Here is a 26,922-nt window from a genome sequence, read left to right as displayed (position 1 = left end):
TGGCCCGCTTTTGGCCGCCCCTATAATCGGCCGCCCGTGTGCGATGCACACTTTGCACACATGGTAGCGGCGGCCCTGTTCACAATCATACACTTGTCTGGATGACACGTTCCACAATTAGAATCATGTTCCACAATCAAAACTTCCCCTATTCCAGTGTTCCCGTACATCAAAGTTGGTCGGACTAGACTAACAAATTTTCAGCTTGCTATTAATAAACTTTTTTTGGTACGCGCGATCCAGGCCTATTATGTACAACTAATGAAAATTAGAAAAGTAAATAATGGCAATAAATTAGCGTGTCTAAGAAAATATGCAATTAGCATGTACGTATTTAATGTATGTAAATAATAAATAAAAATTTTTATGTAAACAATTCATACAAAGTATGTAATCGGTTGCACATTAAAATAATAACTAACACGTTAACTTTTGGGTTTTAACTCTGGCTCTTGTGGAATTTATTTGTAAATTCTTCCTCTACATTTTTAGATATTTACTTATTGAATTTATAGATATACTTATGTACTTATGTGTATACTTGTCTACTACTACTACTACTGCTAGTACTACACTATTACTACTACACTCAAGCCCTTCTCCTCCACGATCTATTGGGGTCCCATATAGTCTCTACTCGATTACTAAATTATAACCATATAAAGCAAAGCGGCGCTAAAAAAACATATTTATTTTTGCGATAGAAGGCCCATGGGGATACCTAGGAAGCTAAATATAAGGCTAAGGGGGTTTTAAATATGTAATTTATAATACCCTACCCAAAATAAGAATCCAGAACCGAGTGCAGATTTTACCATCTTATTCCTTTTATAGCCTTTCACTACTACTTTTTGTTAAAAATGAATTCGTTAAGTTTTCTTATGTTTTAAATCTAATCCTTTTTCTGTAGAAATAATAACTAATATAACAACGAAATAAATAATAATCCAAACTAACATAACATTGTTAAAAATTGACATAAAAATAAAAAAATATAATCACCTAATTTACTTTCTTAAAATTTATCGCAATTATTTTGAGGCACATTCTTTAGCGTTTTACAATGCAATTGTTTATACTTTATAGATAATATTCTCATATCAAATTCGGTATTTTTAATTTAATCATGCATGCCGGATTTTATATGCTATAAGTTAAAAGTTAAAGGTAAATACAATGAAATCAAAAAGCGTGACTAACAAAATGTGTAATAATAATATGCAGATTTAATATTTTTATTTTAAACTGTGGACTATTTTTCTGGTATTTCAATTTAATTTTAATGTTTAAAATAAAGTAGCCCGCACAAACCTTATTATGGAAATTAGGTCCCAGTGGATTTCGTTCATACTTTGGGAAAATACTCTGTGAAGCATCCTGATTAAAAGTTCTCCTGGGCACAACTCAATCGTATGAAGGATTTTTAAGATTGTAGAGGCACAAACTAGAGTGGAGTCAATGAAGGTGGATATGAGTTATTACCTCAGATTTCGTTGAACCTCCATCGATTTTCATAAAAATTGGTGAGTGGTTAAAGGATACCTCAAGGAACAAAGGTGACATAGTGCCAACTTGCGCCTTTTGCATTTTAGGGGTGAAATACACCCCTTTTTTAAAAATTATTTTTTAGATTTCTGAAAGTGCAGTCACTGTAAGTTTTCACTTCCTATTTTGTTGAACCTTCATCGATTTACATGAAAATCGGTAAGTAGTTAGAGGATACCTCAAGCAATAAAAGATATATAGCATCAACTTGCGCTTTTGCATTTTAGGGGTGTAATACACCCCTACTTTTTAAATTGTAAAAAATGCAGATTTCCGCATTATGGCGCAAGTAATCTCGTTTAATTAAGAAAAATAAATATTTTTTTTTTATATTTATGTGCATGAATTACATTTTTTTTTTATTTTTCAAACCTTATAGCAACCAAAAATCCGAAAATTAACAAGTCGAAAATCACGAAAACCTTATTCTTCTATATTTCTGAAAGTGTAGTCACTGAATGTTTTCACCCACGATTTCTTTGAACCTTCATCGATTTTCATGAAAATTGTGGATTAGTTAGAGGATACTTTAAAAAACAAAAGTGATATGGCACCAAGTTGCGCTTTCTGCATTTTAGGGGTGAAATCCACCTTTTTTTTTAATGATAAAAATGCAGATTTCAGCATTCTGGCTCAAGCAATCTCGTTTAATTAAGTAAAATAAATATTTTTTTTACATTTATGTGCATGATTTATAATTTTTATTAACTTTTTAAACCTTATAGCAACCAAAAATCAGAAAATTAGCAAATCGACAATCACGAAAAAAATTAATCTTTTATATTTCCAAAAAGGCAGTCACTGAAGGTTTTCACCCCTGATTTCGTTGAACCTCCATCAATTTTCATGAAAATTGGTAAGTAGTTAGAGGATACCTCAAGAAACAAAAATGATGTGGTACCAACTTGCGCTTTTATCCTGGGGGTGGATGTTACTCCTTCTCATGGGTGAACACTATTTTATTAAAAATAACCCCATAATTAGATAGAGGAGTAAATTCTAAGCAAACTTTCTTTGATTTATAAATTTTTTATTTAAATAATATTTCATAATTTAATAAAATATTATTGGTACAGTAAAACCTGACAATAACGGCCACTAAAAATAGAAAACAATTGGCCGTTATAGAAATGTGGCCGCTAATGCTAGGTTTCCTTTTCCACAAATACATAAAATATAATTAAAAATTTATTTATTTTAGTAATTAAAGCAAATCTAATTAAATATAATTCTACAAACAAACGGAACATACTAAAACTAAATTCAATTTACTACAATATAAAACAATATCTATACGAAAAAACAACTACAAGAAAAACAGAATTTTTGTTTGTTTTACATTTTTTTAGATAAACGAAACATACTAAAACTAATTTAATATAGGTAATACATAATATAAAACAACATACTATAGCTACTACGAAAAATACGCTTATCACTAAAGTATCGTCGTGCTTCCATGCTATATTCAACAAAACCAACTTGGTAGGGCCTTTAATTAGATATCGCAAATCACTTTGGCTGATTTTGTCTGCATATATATTATGTTTGAGGAATCCCTTTTTTGTGAGACTGGATATAGGACATTTCTCAAGTATGAATTCACATTCATGGTATATCGTTGCTATACAGGGATAATAATCTGTGCAATGTTATGGTACAGGCTACGTTAAATATGAAGTAAATGTGGAAGATATACACTGGTTATTCATTTCAATTTAATTTGATGGTTTTTTAATCGTTTACAATATTTAAAATAATTAAAGACATAAAGTTAGGGATTTCAAAAATAAATTCAGTTCTCACTGGCAGGGTGAGAAATAATAAAGTGCCATACAATAGCATTTCATTACAATGCTCATTACAGGCATTACGGGCTGCTCCGTTTGAGAAAACTCATACTCTCAAACTTTGAGAAAACACTCATTCAGTTTCGACCAACCCTGTAATAGCTAAAATTAAACGTTTTGCTAGATTAATAATTTTTAACAATAATAGATTATATTAAAAATCACTTGAACATAAATTGATTTTCTGATGTCAAATCACTACAATTATACGAGGGTGAATATTGCTATGAAATTTGAAAATAAAAACGTAATTATCTTTTAAACTACTTCGTATAACATCACAAAACCTGATATTTTAAGAAATAAAACATAGAGGAGAATCCAAAAATGTAAAAATATACAGGGTGTTCCATTAAACAAAAGATAATTTTGTTTCACCCTGTCAATATGGGTGGCCCTGTATATTTGGAAATGTATTTAAATTCTGATATTATCTATGCCCCAATCTCACCTAAATAAACCTTTTTCGTATCTCCTACAACAAACGACTAATTGGACTTCCCACAACCTGTATACATACAAAATCTCCGCTATAAAATTTTTCCAAAGAAAATGTTATTGGTTTTTTTAAAACAACTCCGTTAAATTTTGAAATATGAGATTTATCCAAAAACCATTATAAAGCTAAGTAAAAGTTCTATAACACTGTATTAAACATAATTTTCTAAATCCTTTATTTTTTTTTAAATACAAGGTGAAAGTGCCCCGGTTACATGGTTCTCGCAGTAAAATTTAGTTTTTAAATGTTTCTATCTCGGTTATTTTTTGTCGTAAAAAAATATTAAAAATAGAAAAATTTTAAATAAAGTTAAAACTAAAATTTTGTTTTCTACCATTTTTTAAGTATATCGAGTATTTTTGGAGTTATTATCAAAAGAAAATGAAATTCACGAAAATTTGAAAAATTCTAATTTTTTTAATCGTATTTTTTTTTCAAAATATGCATTTTAAACCGGTCAAAATTGTTGAAGTTATTACTCATGTTAAAATAAATAAAGTTTTAAATGGGTTACTATAAATTTTAATTTTTGTGGAAATGACGAATGTTTCATTTTTCATTCTTCCCTAAAAAATCTGAAAGGGTCCTCTTATTTCCATCATAACTTGCTTAATTTTGATGCTATCGACTTCTTATATAGCTTTTTGATAGTTACCTTTAAGTACTTTATTAAAATGTTTAATATCTATATTTAACAAAGTGCATCGTTTTCCTGTTATTTAAGCTTGAATACTTAATAACTCAAAAACTATTGATTTATTGAAATAACTTTATATAACAAATTTTACTTATAATTTGTCCCTCTATCGATTAGTGGTATTATTTTTAATAAAATAATTTCCACCCCCGAGGGGTAAAAGCGCAAGTTGGCACCATGTCACCTTTGTTTCTTGAGGTATCCCCTACATACTTACCAATTTTCATGATAATCGATGGAGGTTCAACGAAATCGGAGGTGAAAACCTTCATTGACTCCACTATAAGATTTACTGGGTATTCCAATTCCCTAAGTTACTGGTTATCTGGCAACATGTAGGAGTTTGGATCAAGGAAAAGTACTAGCAGCCTAGCATTTTTTCCTAGCTATCCAATGGCGACCTTTACTTTGACCTTGACCTTCAACGGACGTCATCTTCTAGAGTTTCGAGGGTTTTCGGCATTAAATTGGTATAAACAGATTACTCATGGGTTTTTGGGATCGCTAAACACGAATATGCCATCAGAATTGACCTCCGGAGGATGTGGTGGCCAGGGCTACTGCAAGGGACGTCATCTTCTAGAGTTTCGATGGTTTTCGGCATTTAATTGATGCAAATGAATTACTGGAGGGTTTTTTGAGGTCGTTAAACACGAATATTTGAATATGCCACCAGAACTGACTCCCGGAGCAGCTGATTTCCAAGGTCAATGAAAGGGGCTCCTGGAGTTTCGAGGATCTTTGGTACTACATTATTGCAAACGGATTAGTTATAGGTTTTTGGGGTTGCTGAACACGAATACGTGATCAGCAGAGACAGGAGCACCTGGTACCTAAGACAGGATGTCTTCTGGAGTTTCGGAGAAATCAAATGGAGGAATTAAATGGATTACTCTTAGGTGTTTAACCACAGAAGGTAACCTGTGTTAGGCACCAGGTGCTACTGTGTCTGTGCTGATTACGAATTAGTGTTCAGCAACCCCAAAAACCTATAATTAATCCATTTGCATTAATGTAGTACCAACGACCCTCGAAACTCCAGAAGCGCCTTTCATTGACCTTGGAAACCAGGTGCTCCGGGAGTCGGTTCTGGTGGCATATTCATGTTTAGCGACCTCAAAAAAACCTCCAGTAATTCATTTGCATCAATTAAATGCCGAAAACCATCGAAACTCCAGAAGATGACGTCCGTTGAATATCAAGGTCAAAGTAAAGGCCACCATTGGACAGCCAGAAAAAAATCCTAGACTACTAGTACTTTTTCTTGATCCTAACTTCTACATGATGCCAGATAACCAGTAACTCAGGGAATTGGAATACCCAGTAAATCTTATAATTTTCCGAGTTTGTGCCTCTATATCTTGAAAATCATTCATACGATTGAGTTGTGCTCTTGAGAACTTTTTATCAGGATGCTTCAAAGAGTATTTTCCCAAAGTATGAACGAATTCCACTGGGACCTAATTTCCATAAGGTTTGTGCGGGGTACTATTTCGTAATTTATACATTTATTGTAAGTACCTAAATGGAAGGCCGGACAAAAAAGAAACGGAAGTATTATCAGGAACTACGACATTTTTAAAACCCAGCGACAGGTCAATTTTTGATTAAAGGGGGACAATTTTTTCATGCGTTTACCTTCCTCCATCGGGGATGGAGTAACATCTCTGTTGATAGATGACTTCGGAAATCCTTCAATGATTTAACTCTACACACATTTTTACAAGTGCTCTCCAATCTGTCATAGATTTGTCTCGCTTTTGGTATAAGAGTAATTATGTACACATTTTCTAGTGTTTTTCTTTTGTGTAAACTAAAGTGCTATAATTTTCGCATTCTTTTCTTAGTAGCCCCAGACCCCAGGGTTGCCACATCCCCACTCCTCTACATTCAGGATCTGCGTGTTAGTGAGTTGGATGAGCAATAGTGTACACAGACATTTATAGTAACTATTAAGTACTATTTTAGTTGTAAGATTTAGGTTATGTATATTTTGTTCCGTTTATGTTCTAGTTTGTTTGATGTTATTTTGTATTCCTCTCTTTAATAAATTCTTAATACCTATGGATAGCTTTCTGAACTGTTAGGAAATTCCTAAATTACAGGTAAGAGTTCTCATATTTGTATGCAACATCCTAGTCTTTCATTTAAGACATTATTAATGTTTGTTCTATTGTGTACATATAATATACAGGGTGAGTGGGGAGGAATGTGCCAAACTTCAAGACTGTATAATATACGTAAAAATAATCAAAAATAACTCATATGTTGTTATTCGATTTTCATTGGTTTCCGAGATATGGGGTGTTAAACTTTTTCTTGCAAACTGACGATTTATTTATTGCTCTAAAACCGGTTGAGGTCTGCAAATGAAATTTGGTGGGTTTTAAGACATAGTTGTTGCGCATGTTTTGACATATAATTAATAATTTTATATTTACCAGTTGCGCGCATACGGATAATAGTCTGTAATTTTTAAAGATAAAAATGGTACGCCACTGAAATATTTCAAATTAAAAATCTTTCTTGAATTCCTCGTTCAATTTTTGACAAAAAATCTATCTTCCATTTTTTCATGTAACGCTTCGTTTTCATGCAAAAAATAAAACATCATAACGCTTACAAAGTTTTCGACGAAGTTTCTGTATGAATGTGTAGAAACTTATTCCGAATACGTTGTAAGCGTTAAGATATTTTATTTTTTGCATGAAAACGAAGCATCGTATGAACAAACATGAAGATAGTTTCTCAGAAATTGAATAGGGAATTCAAAAATAATTTTTAATTTGAAATATCTCAGTGGCGTACTATTTTTTTTTCTTTAAAAAATTTCAGACTATTACTCGTACGCGCGCCAATGGTGAATATAAAATGAGTGCTGCAAAATTACTGATAAAAAACCTATTAGCTCGAAGGCGTAGAGAACTGTGGATAACAACAATCAACCGGGACGATCTACGATCTCGCTTATTCAAAGCTAAAGAATCTTACACTGGTAAGTGTTTTAAAAATAGTTGATCAAATTTTGTTATGATATTTAAACATAGCCACTTTGCACGATGCAAGTGATTGCGAAATTTATTAGTCGTTATACGAGCTCTGATTGGGTGTTGACATGATCTGTCAATAATAAATAATTGCTCAATATGAAGGTAAACAAATGTATATTATATTAGTTTTATTGTTGTGAGGACAGAAATAAAAAAGTTTATAATTGTAGTGATTTTTAAATAGTGTTTAAAGCAACAGGTACGTAATAATTGTAAATGTATCATAGGTACCTACCTATTTGAACGTACCAAAATACATAGTATGTAATACTTTTATTTACATAATTTGATTACCATCAAAATTTCTATCAATATTCACCTAATATATTGTTTTCTTACTCTATGTTTTGTTGTATTTTTTCAATTCTAAATCATTTCAATTCAAAATCAAAATAATTTGATTTACATAATTCAAAAATGTCAAAAGTTTAATCCGTTTAGTTAGTCGATCTTCGCACATAATGACACACTGTCTCCGTGGCGAAGCGTTTAATGCGAGTGAACCCCAATACAACGCCAATACCAGCCGCGCTGGTAAGTTGGTTCGAATCCCAATAGAAAATTTTATTTTTTTATTTTTTTTTATACATTTTATGATTGTAAGTATATTTATTATATAATTTTATTTTCAGAAAATACGTATTTAGTTAAAAATTTTTCCGACAATTAATGTTCAGAAATCATTTGTGGCATTTTTAATTTGTTTGTGTGTGTTTTATTCTTTTATTATTTTAATTTTTAGCACTGTTTTAATAAAAATGTTTGAGAAGTAGTAAGTATAAATTAGCTTAATATTTAAATAAAATATAAATAAAAAGTATATTAATTTCGTTTATAATCATATAATCATATAATAGAAGTATAATTTCTTACGTGCGTACAAAGTACACACATTCTTTTTGTTTTCATATATCGAAACACTCTTGGATAAGGTACACGCGATAATATGATGTAGTATCTTCTATCCAGTAAATTCCACCAATGGATTTTTATCTTGTCTTCTACGTATAAAACGATAGCGAATTAAAAGAGGCAAAAAATTTTCTATTTGACGTATTCTTTGCACATAAATTTGCATTTTCATTAAAGTAATAGGTTGCAAATTATTCTTACATGACGAGTGTTTTGTATATCTTAATGACTTTTGACCTAATAACGATAGAAATTAATAAGTATCGCACTTTTATTTTTCAACGTAGCTTTAATTAAGATTGTAACGTTTCCCATCTTTCCCACCAAAAGAAAAAAGTGTCGACAAAAGTTTATCACTCAAGGGTTATATTGAAAATATCATTATTGATGACACACAGCAATTTTTGTAGTAAAAAAGATTAACAATATTTCAACGTTGTTAAAATTGAGCTATCTTCACCACCAAAAGAGTAAATGGTCCGAGAGATGTTAGACATTTTTGAGTAGGTATTTTAGGCAATCTGAAAATTTTTTAGGTAACTCTTTCATGATAGCCTAATACAAAAATGCTGGTCTGGCTGGAGGGTAGCGGTTATTTTCCCCAAAAAAATCCCTCAAAGTTAAAAAAAAGGGTAAAAATTGTTATTACAAAAAATATCATTGACGTGACTTTACAGTAAATTTAAGTATTCAAATATAAAGAAAATAAACAGGCTAGGCGATTTGCGAAATATTTTAACTCTGCAAGATGCTTGCATGGGCGCCCCAGGATTATTGTCAGGGACTGCATCTGAACTTCAGAAGATTGCATCCGAATCTGTACACATAATATTAAGCAGTATAAAATATACAACTATACATGCATAGCTATGCACTTTCTTTCCGGACAGGGGGGAAATTGTTATTTTGACAGGGTATTTTTTAATATTAAAAATAAATATTCTAAAAACGGCAGGTTTTTTTTTGTAAAATTTTCTACATCACAAAAATTACGCGTGCATGTGAATGAAAAGCGCTAGAGGTAAGCTGCAGTGTGAGAAAGAGCGTATTGTCGCTAGTTATTTCCATCCTCGATCGCAAATATCAAATTTATCAAAAAATTTATCAAATATCAACACAGCACGATTTCAAACATTCTGCCGAAATTATACATCTAATAAGAAAAATGAGCCTTTTAAAAAAATACTAAAAAAGTGTGATCCATCTATTTCAAGAGACAACACCTGCTAAGAACTCAGAATATCACAAGCATTAGGCGAAACGCATATTTGCAAGTTTCCAGTTCCTTAACACCTAACGGAAATGGACAGATACTAAATATGGATAAATTGGATTTTAATTTGTTTGATGGAGAATGTTTGTCGCAATCAGTTTGTGATGCTATAGTTCATTAGCGAACCAAAGAGAATTTCAGAAATATTGCTGAAGGTAAGCTTACATGTTCTTTTTATAACTTAAATCTTTTTTTTTTAGTTAATTCAATCTTCTGCTTCTTCGTGTGCCTCATCCTTTCAGGACAATGGCGATCATCACGGTCCATTTTATTATGTCTGCAGCGATTCTTAAGAGTTCTATTGTTGTTTTTACACTCAACTACTTTAAATGTTTCAACCAGGATATGCATCTTCCCGATTCTCTTTTTTCTTGGGATAACCAATCACATCACGTTTTTTATTTATTAGTATGTGACCAAAGCAGCTCATTTTCTTTCCTTCATAGTGTTGATTATTTCTTTTGCGTTTTTCATCCTTCTTAATTCTTCCGTGTTTGTTACGTGTCCACGATATTTTTTACATTCTTCGATAACACCACATCTCAAAAATGGCAAGTCTTTTTTCATATGCTCCCGTGATTGTCCAGGCCTCTACTCTGTATAAAAGGACAGAAAATACGTAGCAACTCAATTAAATAATTACAAGTTAATTTTTAATTAATTCTAAACAGATATTACAACTATTTACATATCATATAGAAGAGGAATCTGAGTCTCGAGGGGAGTCTGACGAAGAAGAAAATTAATATTTTAGCTCAGATGAAGAGTTTGAAGAAGAAGTACAAGATTCGGACACAAAATTAACTTAGTTTATACTTTTCTACTTTTCTATCTATATATTTTAGAATAATAAATTTATCTTTTTCTATCATATTTGCAAAATCTATTGTGTAGTACGTATTATTTTTTTTTAATTAATAAAAAGTTGCTTAGAAATCTAAAATATATAATAATTACTCCAACATTTTGAGGCACAACAACACGGGTATCGCCAGGTCACGTGGTTTTGCTCGAGCGAACGGAGTCGCTGCGATAGAGGACGCAAACCGCTATCGGTATACGTTCTTTCTCACACTGCTGCTTACCTATAGCACTTTTCATTCACATGTACGAGTAATTTGTTTGATCACCTGGCAGAAAATTTCACAAAAAAACTTGTCTTTTTTAGAATACCTATTTATTTTAATATTAAAAAAATACCCTGTCAAAATAACAATTGCACCCCCCTGTCCGGAAAGAAAGTACATAACTATGCATATATATATATATATATATATATATATATATATATATATATATATATATATATATATAGTTGTATATTTTATACTGGTTAATAGTATGTACATGTTCAAATGCAATCTTCTGAAATTCAGATGCACCCCCTGAAAATAATCCTGGGTCGCCCATGCAAGCATCTTGCAGAGTTAAAATCTCTCACCTGGCCTGTTTATTTTCTTTATATTTGAATATTTAAATTTTAAAAAGACTAAGTTTTCACTTTAATGGCATACAGCATATCCCACCAGAATGAAAACAATGGGAACCTTCTCTGGTTACACCTCCGAGGCTTCTACAATTTGCAAGCCATACGGATGCTGAGACTAAGGAAGATGAGGGAATTCTACAATTTACAATTCACGTCCCATCTGCTCAGCGCGGTAAAGTTCCAACAAGACTGGTTCCCTTCATACTCCACACAGAGTAAATGTAAATCAAAAATGAATAACCATTTTCAATTTCGTTGCAAAACGAAAATACAGCCGAACCATATTCCAGTCCAATCAGAGAGTGCTGCAAGCACCTCTACCGGTTTCGAAACTTATTAGTCTCTCATCAGGAGGCACATATGCTGCTCTCCCTGATCCAACCAAAACAAACCCCAGCGTGCAGTCCCGAATTGCAACGAACGAAATGGCATAGATGCCCTAGCGGCAACTGCTAGCAAAAGACTAAGTTTTCACTCTAATGGCATACAGCATATCCCACCAGAATGAAAACAATGGGAACCTTCTCTGGTTACACCTCCGAGGCTTCTACAATTTGCAAGCCATACGGATGCTGAGACTAAGGAAGATGAGGGAATTCTACAATTTACAATTCACGTCCCATCTGCTCAGCGCGGTAAAGTTCCAACGAGACTGGTTCCCTTCATACTCCACACAGAGTAAATGTAAATCAAAAATGAATAACCATTTTCAATTTCGTTGCAAAACGAAAATACAGCCGAACCATATTCCAGTCCAATCAGAGAGTGCTGCAAGCACCTCTACCGGTTTCGAAACTTATTAGTCTCTCATCAGGAGGCACATATGCTGCTCTCCCTGATCCAACCAAAACAAACCCCAGCGTGCAGTCCCGAATTGCAACGAACGAAATGGCATAGATGCCCTAGCGGCAACTGCTAGCAAAAGACTAAGTTTTCACTCTAATGGCATACAGCATATCCCACCAGAATGAAAACAATGGGAACCTTCTCTGGTTACACCTCCGAGGCTTCTACAATTTGCAAGCCATACGGATGCTGAGACTAAGGAAGATGAGGGAATTCTACAATTTACAATTCACGTCCCATCTGCTCAGCGCGGTAAAGTTCCAACGAGACTGGTTCCCTTCATACTCCACACAGAGTAAATGTAAATCAAAAATGAATAACCATTTTCAATTTCGTTGCAAAACGAAAATACAGCCGAACCATATTCCAGTCCAATCAGAGAGTGCTGCAAGCACCTCTACCGGTTTCGAAACTTATTAGTCTCTCATCAGGAGGCACATATGCTGCTCTCCCTGATCCAACCAAAACAAACCCCAGCGTGCAGTCCCGAATTGCAACGAACGAAATGGCATAGATGCCCTAGCGGCAACTGCTAGCAAAAGACTAAGTTTTCACTCTAATGGCATACAGCATATCCCACCAGAATGAAAACAATGGGAACCTTCTCTGGTTACACCTCCGAGGCTTCTACAATTTGCAAGCCATACGGATGCTGAGACTAAGGAAGATGAGGGAATTCTACAATTTACAATTCACGTCCCATCTGCTCAGCGCGGTAAAGTTCCAACGAGACTGGTTCCCTTCATACTCCACACAGAGTAAATGTAAATCAAAAATGAATAACCATTTTCAATTTCGTTGCAAAACGAAAATACAGCCGAACCATATTCCAGTCCAATCAGAGAGTGCTGCAAGCACCTCTACCGGTTTCGAAACTTATTAGTCTCTCATCAGGAGGCACATATGCTGCTCTCCCTGATCCAACCAAAACAAACCCCAGCGTGCAGTTCCGAATTGCAACGAACGAAATGGCATAGATGCCCTAGCGGCAACTGCTAGCAAAAGACTAAGTTTTCACTCTAATGGCATACAGCATATCCCACCAGAATGAAAACAATGGGAACCTTCTCTGGTTACACCTCCGAGGCTTCTACAATTTGCAAGCCATACGGATGCTGAGACTAAGGCAGATGAGGGAATTCTACAATTTACAATTCACGTCCCATCTGCTCAGCGCGGTAAAGTTCCAACGAGACTGGTTCCCTTCATACTCCACACAGAGTAAATGTAAATCAAAAATGAATAACCATTTTCAATTTCGTTGCAAAACGAAAATACAGCCGAACCATATTCCAGTCCAATCAGAGAGTGCTGCAAGCACCTCTACCGGTTTCGAAACTTATTAGTCTCTCATCAGGAGGCACATATGCTGCTCTCCCTGATCCAACCAAAACAAACCCCAGCGTGCAGTCCCGAATTGCAACGAACGAAATGGCATAGATGCCCTAGCGGCAACTGCTAGCAAAAGACTAAGTTTTCACTCTAATGGCATACAGCATATCCCACCAGAATGAAAACAATGGGAACCTTCTCTGGTTACACCTCCGAGGCTTCTACAATTTGCAAGCCATACGGATGCTGAGACTAAGGAAGATGAGGGAATTCTACAATTTACAATTCACGTCCCATCTGCTCAGCGCGGTAAAGTTCCAACGAGACTGGTTCCCTTCATACTCCACACAGAGTAAATGTAAATCAAAAATGAATAACCATTTTCAATTTCGTTGCAAAACGAAAATACAGCCGAACCATATTCCAGTCCAATCAGAGAGTGCTGCAAGCACCTCTACCGGTTTCGAAACTTATTAGTCTCTCATCAGGAGGCACATATGCTGCTCTCCCTGATCCAACCAAAACAAACGCCAGCGTGCAGTCCCGAATTGCAACGAACGAAATGGCATAGATGCCCTAGCGGCAACTGCTAGCAAAAGACTAAGTTTTCACTCTAATGGCATACAGCATATCCCACCAGAATGAAAACAATGGGAACCTTCTCTGGTTACACCTCCGAGGCTTCTACAATTTGCAAGCCATACGGATGCTGAGACTAAGGAAGATGAGGGAATTCTACAATTTACAATTCACGTCCCATCTGCTCAGCGCGGTAAAGTTCCAACGAGACTGGTTCCCTTCATACTCCACACAGAGTAAATGTAAATCAAAAATGAATAACCATTTTCAATTTCGTTGCAAAACGAAAATACAGCCGAACCATATTCCAGTCCAATCAGAGAGAGATGGGACGTGAATTGTAAATTGTAGAATTCCCTCATCTTCCTTAGTCTCAGCATCCGTATGGCTTGCAAATTGTAGAAGCCTCGGAGGTGTAACCAGAGAAGGTTCCCATTGTTTTCATTCTGGTGGGATATGCTGTATGCCATTAGAGTGAAAACTTAGTCTTTTGCTAGCAGTTGCCGCTAGGGCATCTATGCCATTTCGTTCGTTGCAATTCGGGACTGGACGCTGGGGTTTGTTTTGGTTGGATCAGGGAGAGCAGCATATGTGCCTCCTGATGAGAGACTAATAAGTTTCGAAACCGGTAGAGGTGCTTGCAGCACTCTCTGATTGGACTGGAATATGGTTCGGCTGTATTTTCGTTTTGCAACGAAATTGAAAATGGTTATTCATTTTTGATTTACATTTACTCTGTGTGGAGTATGAAGGGAACCAGTCTCGTTGGAACTTTACCGCGCTGAGCAGATGGGACGTGAATTGTAAATTGTAGAATTCCCTCATCTTCCTTAGTCTCAGCATCCGTATGGCTTGCAAATTGTAGAAGCCTCGGAGGTGTAACCAGAGAAGGTTCCCATTGTTTTCATTCTGGTGGGATATGCTGTATGCCATTAGAGTGAAAACTTAGTCTTTTGCTAGCAGTTGCCGCTAGGGCATCTATGCCATTTCGTTCGTTGCAATTCGGGACTGCACGCTGGGGTTTGTTTTGGTTGGATCAGGGAGAGCAGCATATGTGCCTCCTGATGAGAGACTAATAAGTTTCGAAACCGGTAGAGGTGCTTGCAGCACTCTCTGATTGGACTGGAATATGGTTCGGCTGTATTTTCGTTTTGCAACGAAATTGAAAATGGTTATTCATTTTTGATTTACATTTACTCTGTGTGGAGTATGAAGGGAACCAGTCTCGTTGGAACTTTACCGCGCTGAGCAGATGGGACGTGAATTGTAAATTGTAGAATTCCCTCATCTTCCTTAGTCTCAGCATCCGTATGGCTTGCAAATTGTAGAAGCCTCGGAGGTGTAACCAGAGAAGGTTCCCATTGTTTTCATTCTGGTGGGATATGCTGTATGCCATTAGAGTGAAAACTTAGTCTTTTGCTAGCAGTTGCCGCTAGGGCATCTATGCCATTTCGTTCGTTGCAATTCGGGACTGCACGCTGGGGTTTGTTTTGGTTGGATCAGGGAGAGCAGCATATGTGCCTCCTGATGAGAGACTAATAAGTTTCGAAACCGGTAGAGGTGCTTGCAGCACTCTCTGATTGGACTGGAATATGGTTCGGCTGTATTTTCGTTTTGCAACGAAATTGAAAATGGTTATTCATTTTTGATTTAAATTTTACTTTAAAGTCACATCAATGATATCTTTTGTAATAACAATTTCATCCTTTTTTAACTTTGAGGGGGATTTTTGGGGAAAATAACCGCTACCCTCCAGCCAGACCGGCATTTTTGTATTAGGCTATCATGGAAGAGTTACCTGACAAATTTTCAGATTGCCTAAAATACCTACTCAAAAATGTGTAACAGCTCTCATGCTAAAATGATTATATCAATCATATTTTGATATATCGAAACTAATAGTAAAAGGGCTAGGACAGTTCGGCGTATTTGGTGGAGGAGTCTTATGTTATTTCTTATGGGTAAACGAATTAAATCGCTAAGGTCCATTCTGGTCATTTTTGAAGCTTTTCATGGTGGAGGCACGACTGCGCGTCAGATCGTGACATAAGAGAGCTCGTTGAAAAGCGGAGGTAGCGAATATGTTATCGCAAAAAACAAGTACAAAAATATTGCCAAGACGGTACTATGTCGCATCTTTGTTGTTATTGGTCCGATTGCTACGTTTGAGGCGTTAAATGAAAGCAGAGGGGATATATAGGATATTGGGATACTTAGGATCCTGGACACCCATATATGTAATAAGCATAGAAAACAGAAAGTTTACCTTGGTCATTTAGTAGCAGACGACGGAAGTACTGCACACGAACACGTCCACTCATTAATTCACTTTACGAATGGTTCCAAAATGTTGGCTTACAAGGAGAAAATATAACGTGGGGGAAAGGACTATATCAAACAACTACATTTAAATTATTTGTTTGGATCATTGTGTTGGTGTTTTGAGATACATTGTCTGTGCTGATGGTCCAAAACCCCTTCGTCGAGATGGAGATGGACTTTTAGGTAAATCTCACTCCCATTGCTAGAGAAGAGTATTTAAATTAGAATGGTTACATTTGAGAGGAAAGTTCTGTGCAGGTATAAATCTAGCGAGCAGAGGCTTTAGCAATTTAGAAAGAAATACATCAGAGCATGAACTACACGTAAAATCAACCTGCAAGTGTGAAAGAGGTGAGGAAGGTATTAGAAAAAAAAATGAAGCGAATAAAAAGAGAAGAAAATTTTACAAAACTGAACGTGGGATGGCGATACGACAATTATACAAAGAAAAAATGCGTCAAAAAATAATTATTGAAGTACATAATGAATTTAGGCCTAAATAAAAGGCAGAACTGCACAGGGAAACTATTTTAAATGTGCTAGTAGGCCAGGAACCGAAGCTTTTCACCTCGCAATTTTTACAGAAAGGATCGATTTGCTTGAAAATTTGAGAATAAGTAATGGATAGTTCAAGGATCAAAATCTATATGATTCAGAAAGGTGTTTTTACCATGGGGGTGGTTGCCACCCCATCTCGGGTGTGGAAATGTTTTATTTTATTTTGACTGCAAAAGTTGATAAAAACATTCATTCTAAGCAAACATGTTCTATACATTTTTTTGATAAAATTAATAGTTTTCGATTTATTCGCTATCGAAAGTATTAGTTTTGTATAGAAAAATTCAATGTTATTCGATATACTCATTTACGATTCACTCAATTTTTGCCGTAAAAAAAATTTTTTAATTCAAGTTCTTGGGAATTAAATAACCTACAATTTTATATTGAAACATTTTTTCGTATCTCTGATGCTAATTTTCCTATTCTGAAGAAAATGGCATTTTTTACCAAACTAAAAAAATTCGTTATTCGCTTTTAACTCCAGTTTTTTAAAACCTAATCATTCTAAGCCAGTTAAATTTCTAGAATCTATTAATAATACATAAATAAATAAGAATGAATCAGGCCAATGACTAAAAACACCGCTAATTTACACTATTATGCTTCCAATTGGATTTCTCCTTTTTTTTTTCAAAAAAATATATTGATTCTTTAACCGTAACTTTTTTATTTTTTATCTTAGAAAGTTTGGTAAAAGACAATTTTGTAGGTTTATACAAGGTCTATAAGTCTATTGATATTAAATCTTTTTAAAATCCTCAGTCACAAAAAGAGGTGACTTTGAAAGGGTTGGTAAAGGCGGTTTTCGCATGTTATTACAAGTTTTAATTGTCAATAGCTCACTCACTTTTTGCCGTAAAAAAATTTTTGCAAACCAGGTTCTTAGGAACGAAACAAGCTACAATTTTATATTTAAACATTTTTTCGTATCTCTGATGCTAATCTTGCCATTCTGAAGAAAAAGGCATTTTTTCCAAACTACAAAAATTTGTTATTCGCTTTTAACTCCATTTTTTTAACTAATCTTTCTAAGCCGGTCAAACTTCTAGAACCTATTAATAATACATAATTAAAAAATACCAAATAAGGACAATGACTAATTTTAATTAGGGGGTGACTAGGGGGTTGCTTGCGATCACTTTTTCGCTGAAAAAATAGGCACTGAGATGCTTTTCATTATAAGTCACTTAATTTTTGAGCTAGACTTTTTTTTGATTTCTGGAGATAGATATTTTTAAGTACTTTAAATTAGTTTGAACAAGTTGTCCTCGAAAAATGCGTAGTTTTCTTGTCTTTTGACTTTGAAACTACAATATTTAGCATTTGACGAAGAAGAGCCAACATATAATAAAGTATAGCTCGATTACTATTGGTCTTTAAGAAAATTTTAAAAAACAGTTTTGTTTATTTTTTCAATAGGTACATTTTTGTAAGTAAAGTTCTTTCGATAAAACGAAAACTTTTGGAGTTATTAGCAGAAAACTTATTAAAAACATTAATTTTTTCTATATAAAACTAACACTTTCGATAGCAACTAAATCGAAAACTAATTATTTTATCAAAAAAATGTATAGACTATTTTTTGCTTAGAATGAACGTTTTTACTAACTTTTGCGATTAAAATATAATCAAAAATTTCTACCCCCAAGATGGGGTGGCAACCACCCCCATGCTAAAAGCGCCTTTCGGCATGATATAGATTTTGATCCTTGGACTATCCACTACTTATTCTCAAATTTTCAAGCAAATCGATCCATTCTGTAAAAATTGTGAGGTTTTGTCCTATTTTAAGCTTCATTACTTGGACTATTATAGATCCATTATAATTTTCTTATAAATAATACGTAATATCTTGGTATTTTCTTTAGAATAGTTCAGTCCAAGCTAGACTGTATTGTCTAACAGAATTGACCCATATAATTTGTATTGAATTTTCGTCCAATATTGATTTAAATGTCAACCATACGGCTCCACAGTCCAAGGTAAACTGTCAGTTTTCCATACTTTTTATATGGGTGTCCAGGATCCTATAATATATTCGATATCTCCTTCCTTTCATTTAACCGTCAAACGTAGCAATCGGACCAATAACAACGGAGATACGATATAGTGCCGTCTTGGCAATGTTTTTGTGTGTGTTCTTTGCCTTAACATATTCGATATCCCCTTCGCTTTCCAACGAACCCTATTACGCCACGATCAGACGAGCAGTCGCGCCTCCACCACAAAAAGCGTCAAAAATGACCGGAATGGACCTTAGCGATTTTATTCGTTATCCCATAAGAAATAACATGGGATCCCAAATATCCACCAAATACGCAGAACTGTCCTAGACCATTTACTAAATAAATAAAATACTAAATACATAATAAATATATAAAAGCCAGCAATAATAAAACAAAAAAACTATTTTTCCTTTAAAAATACATAGAAAAGTTCGTGCAAGCAATTTACAAACAGGAAGGTTGTTATTTTTTCTTGTTGATTGTGATCTATTGACTACTTTATTCAAACATAATATATAGGAATAACACTGGGGACATGCAAAAGATCTACGGGTCAAGAGCTTGTCTACATAAACAAAAATAGAAAACGAAACAATGCTAACGTGCATCGATGCCAAGTCCAAGTTCATTCAAACATCCAACGCAAAAGAGTAATAACTTACTAGGACGATTCTCTTCTGGATATCCGGAAGTGATCATACTCTCAGGACTCCGATGTCGATGGTGATGGCGTCGATGCGAGTGGCGTCGTTCCGCAGGGACACCGCTAAAGACGGTGTGCGCGCGGTGACCTGGCACCGAAAGTTAACATTTTTACTATTAATAGGTGCATTTTACAACCGAAATAAACTTATTTGCGCATTCGCTAGACGTATGACGATTATAATAGGTAATTATGTACTAACGTGATAAATTATTTTAGAAAAATAAGATAAGTTTTCGCGCGATTTTTATGAATGTAGCCAATTTTCTCTCAAAATGTGCCAATTTTATGCATTACTAATAACATCAAACGAAAACCACATTTTGTAAAACATTTTGCGTATATTTCTGTCCTTGTGGGATCGGTACTCACCGGAGGGACCGCAGACGTTCGGATACAATTAGCGTCTCTTTGCAAAGACAATGACGTCGACTTTGCAAAGTAACAAGACACTTACTCAACACACACACTACACATTACACCTGAGTTAGTGATAAGTTATACAATTACGTGGCTAAAGGTTCTAGTTCTAAACCAAGGCCAGAATCAGAGAAAAAAAATTTGCGTATATGTTTTAGCATTTCTACAAATCGTACCCTGATGTAAAATCATCATTATTTTTTAATGAATTTAATATTTTCACAAGAAATTGCTGTATGTCCCCGAACATAGTGCGTTCCTTAAAGGTATAGGTAGAAGGTACCATGTAGAGCAAAAAAGTCTTATAACATTTTTTTCTAAATTTAACCGTTTGGTCAAAAAAACAAAATACATTTTGGTGTGCAAATTGAAATCTGACAACTATGTATACAAAAATATAAACATAGACAATCACAATAATTGAAAAATAGTTGCAGCATTAACCTTTAGTATTTACATTAAACCCTGTCTTCATCCTAAACAAACAAACAAATTCTTGTTTTGTTATTTTCAAAAATGGGGTGGCATAATTATTTTGCAGGTGTAACTGTCTGACATACATTTTTATGGTGTCAATAACCTAGATCACTAACAGTTCTTGTTCAGTGATGCCAAATTTTTAAATTTTATGAAAATAAAAGTTCGCTTATATGACGAACAATGTAATTTTTTTTGGAAACTGTTAACTTTAGAAAAAAATGTTATAGGACTTTTTTGTTCTACAATGTGTATTATATCCGTACCTTAAAGGAACGCACTATTTTCGGGGACACCCTGTATATCTGCATTTTTAAATAAAAAAAATGTATCATTATCATTAGCTTTACAAGCCATTGTGGGCCTTGGCCTGTTCTAGGATCAGCTTCCCTTCCTTCCTATCCTTTGTATTCCTATTTCGTACTCTTAACATCAGTCGTCTTCTACTTGGTCCTTAAATCTCACTCTGGGCCTGCTTCTGTTTCTCACTTAATCCGTTCTTTGGTTAGAAATGTATTTCGACAGATCTATCACTACCGGGTTCACTCTAAAGGTGGTAAAGCTTAAAATTGTAGCCACTACGCCATAATCCGTTTTCCTGCACGCCATTAAAAATATGTCTGAGGATTTTACGTTTAAAGCAGCTTAACGCCCCCGTTTCTAACGCGTAAGTGAGGACAGACTTGATAACAGTTCTGAATATCAGTATTTTCGTTCTTTTTGTGACTATGTTTGATTTTAAAAAATTCTTTAATCCATAACATGCTCTATTTACTAGTGGTAGGGGAGCCCAAGCGGGGATTTTTGCAGTTACTCGAGCGCGTCAGATTATCATATGGTGAGAAACCTGGTACCCTGCAGATGTACCTCTACCATATATTGGCTCTTAACACAGGGGAGTTCGTTAAGGGGGGCCCGAAAAAAAAATCTATCCTTAAAAAAACTCGAAATTGTCAGATTAAGATAAGGTAAGTTAAGTACGTGCAAAATGGTGTATATTTCAAAAATCTAACGATTTGAGCCGGACGTAAGGAAATGGGTGAGTCCCAAAGTTTCACGAGAAAAAAGCGAATATTTCGCGAAATGAATGACAGATCGAAAAACTAAAAATACTTACTCAATATTTTTTAAAAATCTATCGAATGATACCAAACACGACTTACCAGGGAGAGGGGTGGGGGGTAAATTTATTATTTTAAATACGACTCCCGCGATATTTCGCGAAATGAACATCAGATCGAAAAACTGTAAAATACACTTATTCAATATTTTTAAAAAATCTATCTAATGGCACCAAACACGACCCCCCACGGAGGTGGGGAGGGGGTTACTTTAAAATCTTAAATAGGAGCCCCCATTTTTTATTGCAGATTTGGATTCCTTACGTAAAAATAAGTAACTTTTATTCGAAACATTTTTTCGAATTATGGATAGATGGCGTTATAATCGGAAAAAACGATTGTTGGAAATGGAAAATTAAATTAAAAAATAGCAAGCGCCCGCTAAAATGGAAAACTTTACTTAACTTTTTTTGGTTTTAAGACCTACTCTTCACAACCCAATAGGTCCCCATAACGCTCGAGTGACTCACATTTAGCATACTCTGCTCCCCTACCATAGATACACGTCCGTTAATTTCTGCAGTACAATATTACTTTGGTTGATTGATGTGCCTAGATATAAGAACTATCTTACTTCTTCGAAAGTATCTGTTCTAACCATTAGATGTTATACTATTCATCATCATCACGCAGCCAAATTTGTCCACTGTCGGACATAGGCCTCCTCAAGATGTCTGCACCCTTCTCTGTCCTGGGCAGCTGCAATCCAGTTTGAAGCTATTCTCTTAATATCGTCGGTCCATCTGGTAGGTGGTCTTCCACGACTTCGTTTGTCCGCCCTTGGCCGCCACTCTAAGATATTTCTTGTCCATCTGTTGTCTCTCTGTCTTGCGACGTGTCCTGACCATTTCCACTTCAACTTCGTAATGCGCTTTATGATGTCTTCCACTCCAGTTCTTCGCCGTAACTCATCATTTCGTATTATGTCTCTCAAAGTTAGGCCAAGCATGGATCTTTCCATTTTGCGTTGTGCTACTTGTAATTTTCTTATTGATGTTTTAGTCAATGTCAGTATTTCAGCTCCATAAGTAAGCACCGGAAGTACGCACTGGTTAAATGCTTTTCTTTTTAGCTTTATTGGGATGTTTTCCTTGAACACGTCTCTTATTTTGCCATACGCTGCCCATCCTAAAGCTATTCTTCGAGATAATTCGCATGTTTGGTTGTCTCTACTTATTTGTATTTCGTGGTCCAGATAGATGTATTTGTGAACTGTTTCGATATGGCAGTTTTCTAGTGTCAGTGGTCCGCTAGGTAGTAAATTGAGACCCTACATTTTGAGAAACTCGTTGTAGTTCTTGCAGCATTTCGTGGGCTTCCTTTAAGTCGTCGGTTATTAAAACTATATCATCTGCAAATCGTAGGTGGTTCAGCCTTTCGCCACCGATATTCAAACCTCTGTTTTCCCATTCTAACATCTGGAATGCATGCTGCATTACGGCATTGAATCGTTTTGGTGACATGTTGTCTCCTTATCTAACTCCCCTTTTTTAGTTTTATTTTTTGAGTTTGGGTGTAGAGGTTTATTGCTGTTGTGGCATTTGCATATATATGTTGAATAATGTTGGAATATCGGTAGTCGATTCTACAATCTCTCAAAGCTCTTAAGATGGCTACCATTTCGATAGTGTCAAAGGCTTTTTTGTAGTCAACAAATACTAGAACTAGCGGCCGGTTGTACTCCATAGTTTTTTCGATTAGGACCTTTAGGCAAGTTAGATGGTCATTTGTACCATACCCAGGGCGGAAACCTGCCTATTCCCTAGGTTGGCATGTTTCTAGCTTGTTCTCAATTCTGGCAGTGATTATTCTTGCAAACAATTTATACAGGTGGTTTAGAAGACTAATTGGCCTATAGTTTTCGAGGTCTGTTTCATCTCCTTTCTTATGTATGAGGAGCGTTATAGAATTATTCCATTCAGCTGGTATGGCTTGGTTTTCTAAGCATATATTGAAAAGGTGTTTGATTGCCCTGATGAGAGCAGAGCCTCCGATTTTTAGCACGTCTGCCACTACTCCTTCCTCTCCTGGTGCTTTGTGATTTTTCATTTTCTTTAAAGCATGATAGATTTCAGCCGTTGTTGTCTCGGGAATATCCTCTGAACCTTGATTCATAATTTTTTGTTCTGAATGTTCTGTAGGGTTTAAGTCAAGTTTATTTGTATATAGTGTTTTATAGAAGTCTTCCACTATCTCTAGCATTTCCTCTCTATTGGATGTTAGTTTGCCATTTTTTCCCTTGAGTCTGATAATTTCTTTTCTGCTGTTCGTCAATTTCTTTCTTAATATCTTCATGCTCTTGTTATGCTCGATTGTCTGCGAGATTTTCTCATTTTTATATGCCCTTATGTCCTTTCTAATAGCTTTAGAGACCTCTTTGTTTATAGTCCAGTCGGGTTAGACGAATAACAGGCCTAACCTTGCATTAGGAGCTGCCCCAAATTTTATTTTTCTAATCTTTAGGGAGGGTCAATATTAGTATAAATTTAAAATCTCGACTAAATTTCACCGTTGCGTTAGCCGCCATCTTGATTTTAAACGAGAACTGTTTTTGCTCAATATCTCCGCAATTTTCAATTTTTTGACAAAAAGTGTAGAAACTGAAATTGTTGAAAATACAATTTTCTATAATTTCATTTATTTTAATTTTTTTCGTGCGGTCGATATTTTCCGAGTTATGAGGGGAAAATAGTGACCGTTGGAGCATCATTATTGAATTATTGAATTATCTCGTTTATTATTAGATTTACAACAAATATGTACCTGTACAAAAATAAATAGAATTAAATTCTACATAATTTTGATCTCCTTCATTTTTTTGCTAAAATTAATATTTAAGGTAGTACGTATGCGGTAATGGCGCGAGCGTAAGACCGGACTGATTTTATAGCACTTGTTTTTGTTCAATATCTACGCCATTTCAACTAAAATTGTTCAAAATATAATTTCCTACAATTTATTTTTTACAATTTTTTTCATGCGGTTAATATTTTCCGAGTTACATGGGAAAATAGTAAAAAGTGGTGGGGGGAGCATAATTATTGAATTGAATTTTGTATCCGAGCTGCCCCAAATTTTATAATTGTATCCTTTAGGAGAGATCAATAGTACTATAAATTTAAAATCTCGACTGAATTCCGCGGTTGCATTAGCCGCCATATTGATTTTAAATGAGAACTGTTGTTGCTTAATATCTCCGCCATTTTCAACTTTTCGACATAAGTGGTGGGAAAGAAAATTGTTGGAAATGCAATTTCCTACAATTTCTTTGGCACAATTTTTTTATACCATCAATATTCTCCGAGTTAAGGGGGAAAATAATGGAAGCGGAGGGGAAGGATAATTATTGAATTGTCTCATTTATTATTAACTTTACGACATAGTTGTACATAAACAAAAATAAAGAGAATTATATTTTATACAATTTTTGAAACTTCCAATGAAACGTCAACCAAACTAAGTATATAAAAGACATAAAAAGACATTATATACATTAAGTTCACTTAATTTTATTAACTAGCGGGTTTTATTGGTTGAATTTGTCTATCGATATTTTAAGTTTTATGTCAGCTAATATATCGTGATGTTCCAATAATTTTTTTTTTAATTTTGGACCCTGTTGGGGGAAATTTTCCCATTTCCCCCCCTTGTAGACCCGCCACTGGTTCTCTCGAAAAATTGTAGTAAATCGTAATTGCAACAATTTCAGTTCTTACACTTTTTGTCGAAAAGTTGAAAATGGCGGAGATATTGAACAAAAACAATTGCTAAAAAATCAATCCGGTCTTACGCTCGCACCTTTACCACATACGTACTACCTTAAATATTGATTCTATCAAAAAAAAAATGAACGGCATCAAAATTGTACAAAATTTAATTCTCTTCATTTTTGTATAGGTAAATATTTGTTGTAAAACTAATAATAAACGAGATAATTCAATAATTCAATAATTATACTACAACTGTCACTATTTTCCCCTCATAACTCGGAAAATATCGACCGCACCAAAAAAATTATAATAAATGAAATTATATAAAATCGCATTTTCAACAATTTCAGTTTCTACACTCTTTGTCAAAAAATTAAAAATGGTGGAGATATTGAGCAAAAACGGTTCTCGTTTAAAATCAAGATGGCGGCTAACGCAACGGTGGAATTCAGTCGAGATTTTAAATTTTTACTAATATTGACCCTCCCTAAAGATTAGAAAAATAAAATTTGGGGCAGCTCCTAATGAAAGGTCAAATGCTGTCCCGACTGGGCTATTATTTTATTTAAGCTTTGTTGTTCTATATTCTTATCTTTTAGCATTTCTCTTCTTTCTTCCATTTTAAGTTTGGTGTTAGCAGTGATTCTCTCCTCTCTCTTGTTGATCGTACAACATTTCCTTTGAGCTTCTGCTATGGTATTAGTAATTAATTTATTTAGCTGATTTATATCATTTGTAGGGGGTCTGTTTTGTAGATGTACAGTTATATGATCTGCAAGCTCTGTTTCATTTTTTGGTTGTGACCATGCTTTCATTTGTTTCTTTCTTATTAGTTTAGTTCTCTCTTTGTCGATGTTAATTTCTATTCTAGCGCGAACCATTCTGTGATCACTTCCTGTTGTGAAGCTGTTTAGGACAGTGACATCTTTAACTATAAATTTTTTGTCTGTAATTATATAGTCAACGAGGTCTTAAGGTCAACGAGGACAAGACCAAGTACATGGTGGTTACGAAGAACCCAAGACCAAGGGTTAGACAAAACGTAACAATTAATGAATACAACTTTGAAGTCGTCAAAGAATTTAAGTACCTGGGAGCGATTATAACATCTGAAAATAAATATGAAAAGGACGTAGCAGCCAGGATCATTGCAGGAAACAGGGCATATTACTCATTAATGACCCTACTTAAATCAAAAATACTCTCAAGACCAGCAAAAATAAGAATATATAAGACAATAATTCGTCCCACAATAACATATGGAAGCGAAACATGGACTCTGAATCAGCGGGAAACGACAAAATTACTGGTACTTGAAAGAAAGATACTGCGGACTATCTATGGGCCTTGCAAAGACGAGACAACAGGAGAATGGAGAAGAAGACACAATGATGAACTCCAGACAATATATGGAGATGAAAACATAGTACGCTACATTAAAGCAAACAGAATACGATGGGCGGGTCACGTGCTAAGATCAAGTGACGAAAGACTTCTGAACGCCACATTCTGGGAAAGGCCCGATGGAAA

At 34.8% G+C, this 26,922-nt stretch overlaps 1 protein-coding gene across 7 annotated transcripts in view; it reads right to left on the bottom strand.

The window, feature by feature from the left end:
- The window catches only part of LOC126883484 (sodium bicarbonate cotransporter 3), a 362,811-nt gene that overhangs the window by 109,880 nt on the left and 226,009 nt on the right, over positions 1-26,922 (bottom strand). For 5 of the 7 annotated variants that reach the window (XM_050649071.1, XM_050649070.1, XM_050649073.1 and 2 more), the window contains one exon: positions 19,624-19,752. The exons of the other annotated variants lie outside the window; for them this stretch is intronic. In XM_050649071.1, coding sequence (XP_050505028.1) covers positions 19,624-19,752 — 129 coding nt within the window. The remainder of the gene's footprint in view (positions 1-19,623; positions 19,753-26,922) is intronic. 7 annotated transcript variants of the gene reach the window in all.

Source organism: Diabrotica virgifera, chromosome 4, assembly GCF_917563875.1.
Source record: "Diabrotica virgifera virgifera chromosome 4, PGI_DIABVI_V3a".
Classification (NCBI taxonomy): Eukaryota; Metazoa; Arthropoda; class Insecta; order Coleoptera; family Chrysomelidae; genus Diabrotica; species Diabrotica virgifera.
Note: the sequence above shows the minus strand (reverse complement) of the source record. Positions and strands in the feature narration are given on the sequence as shown.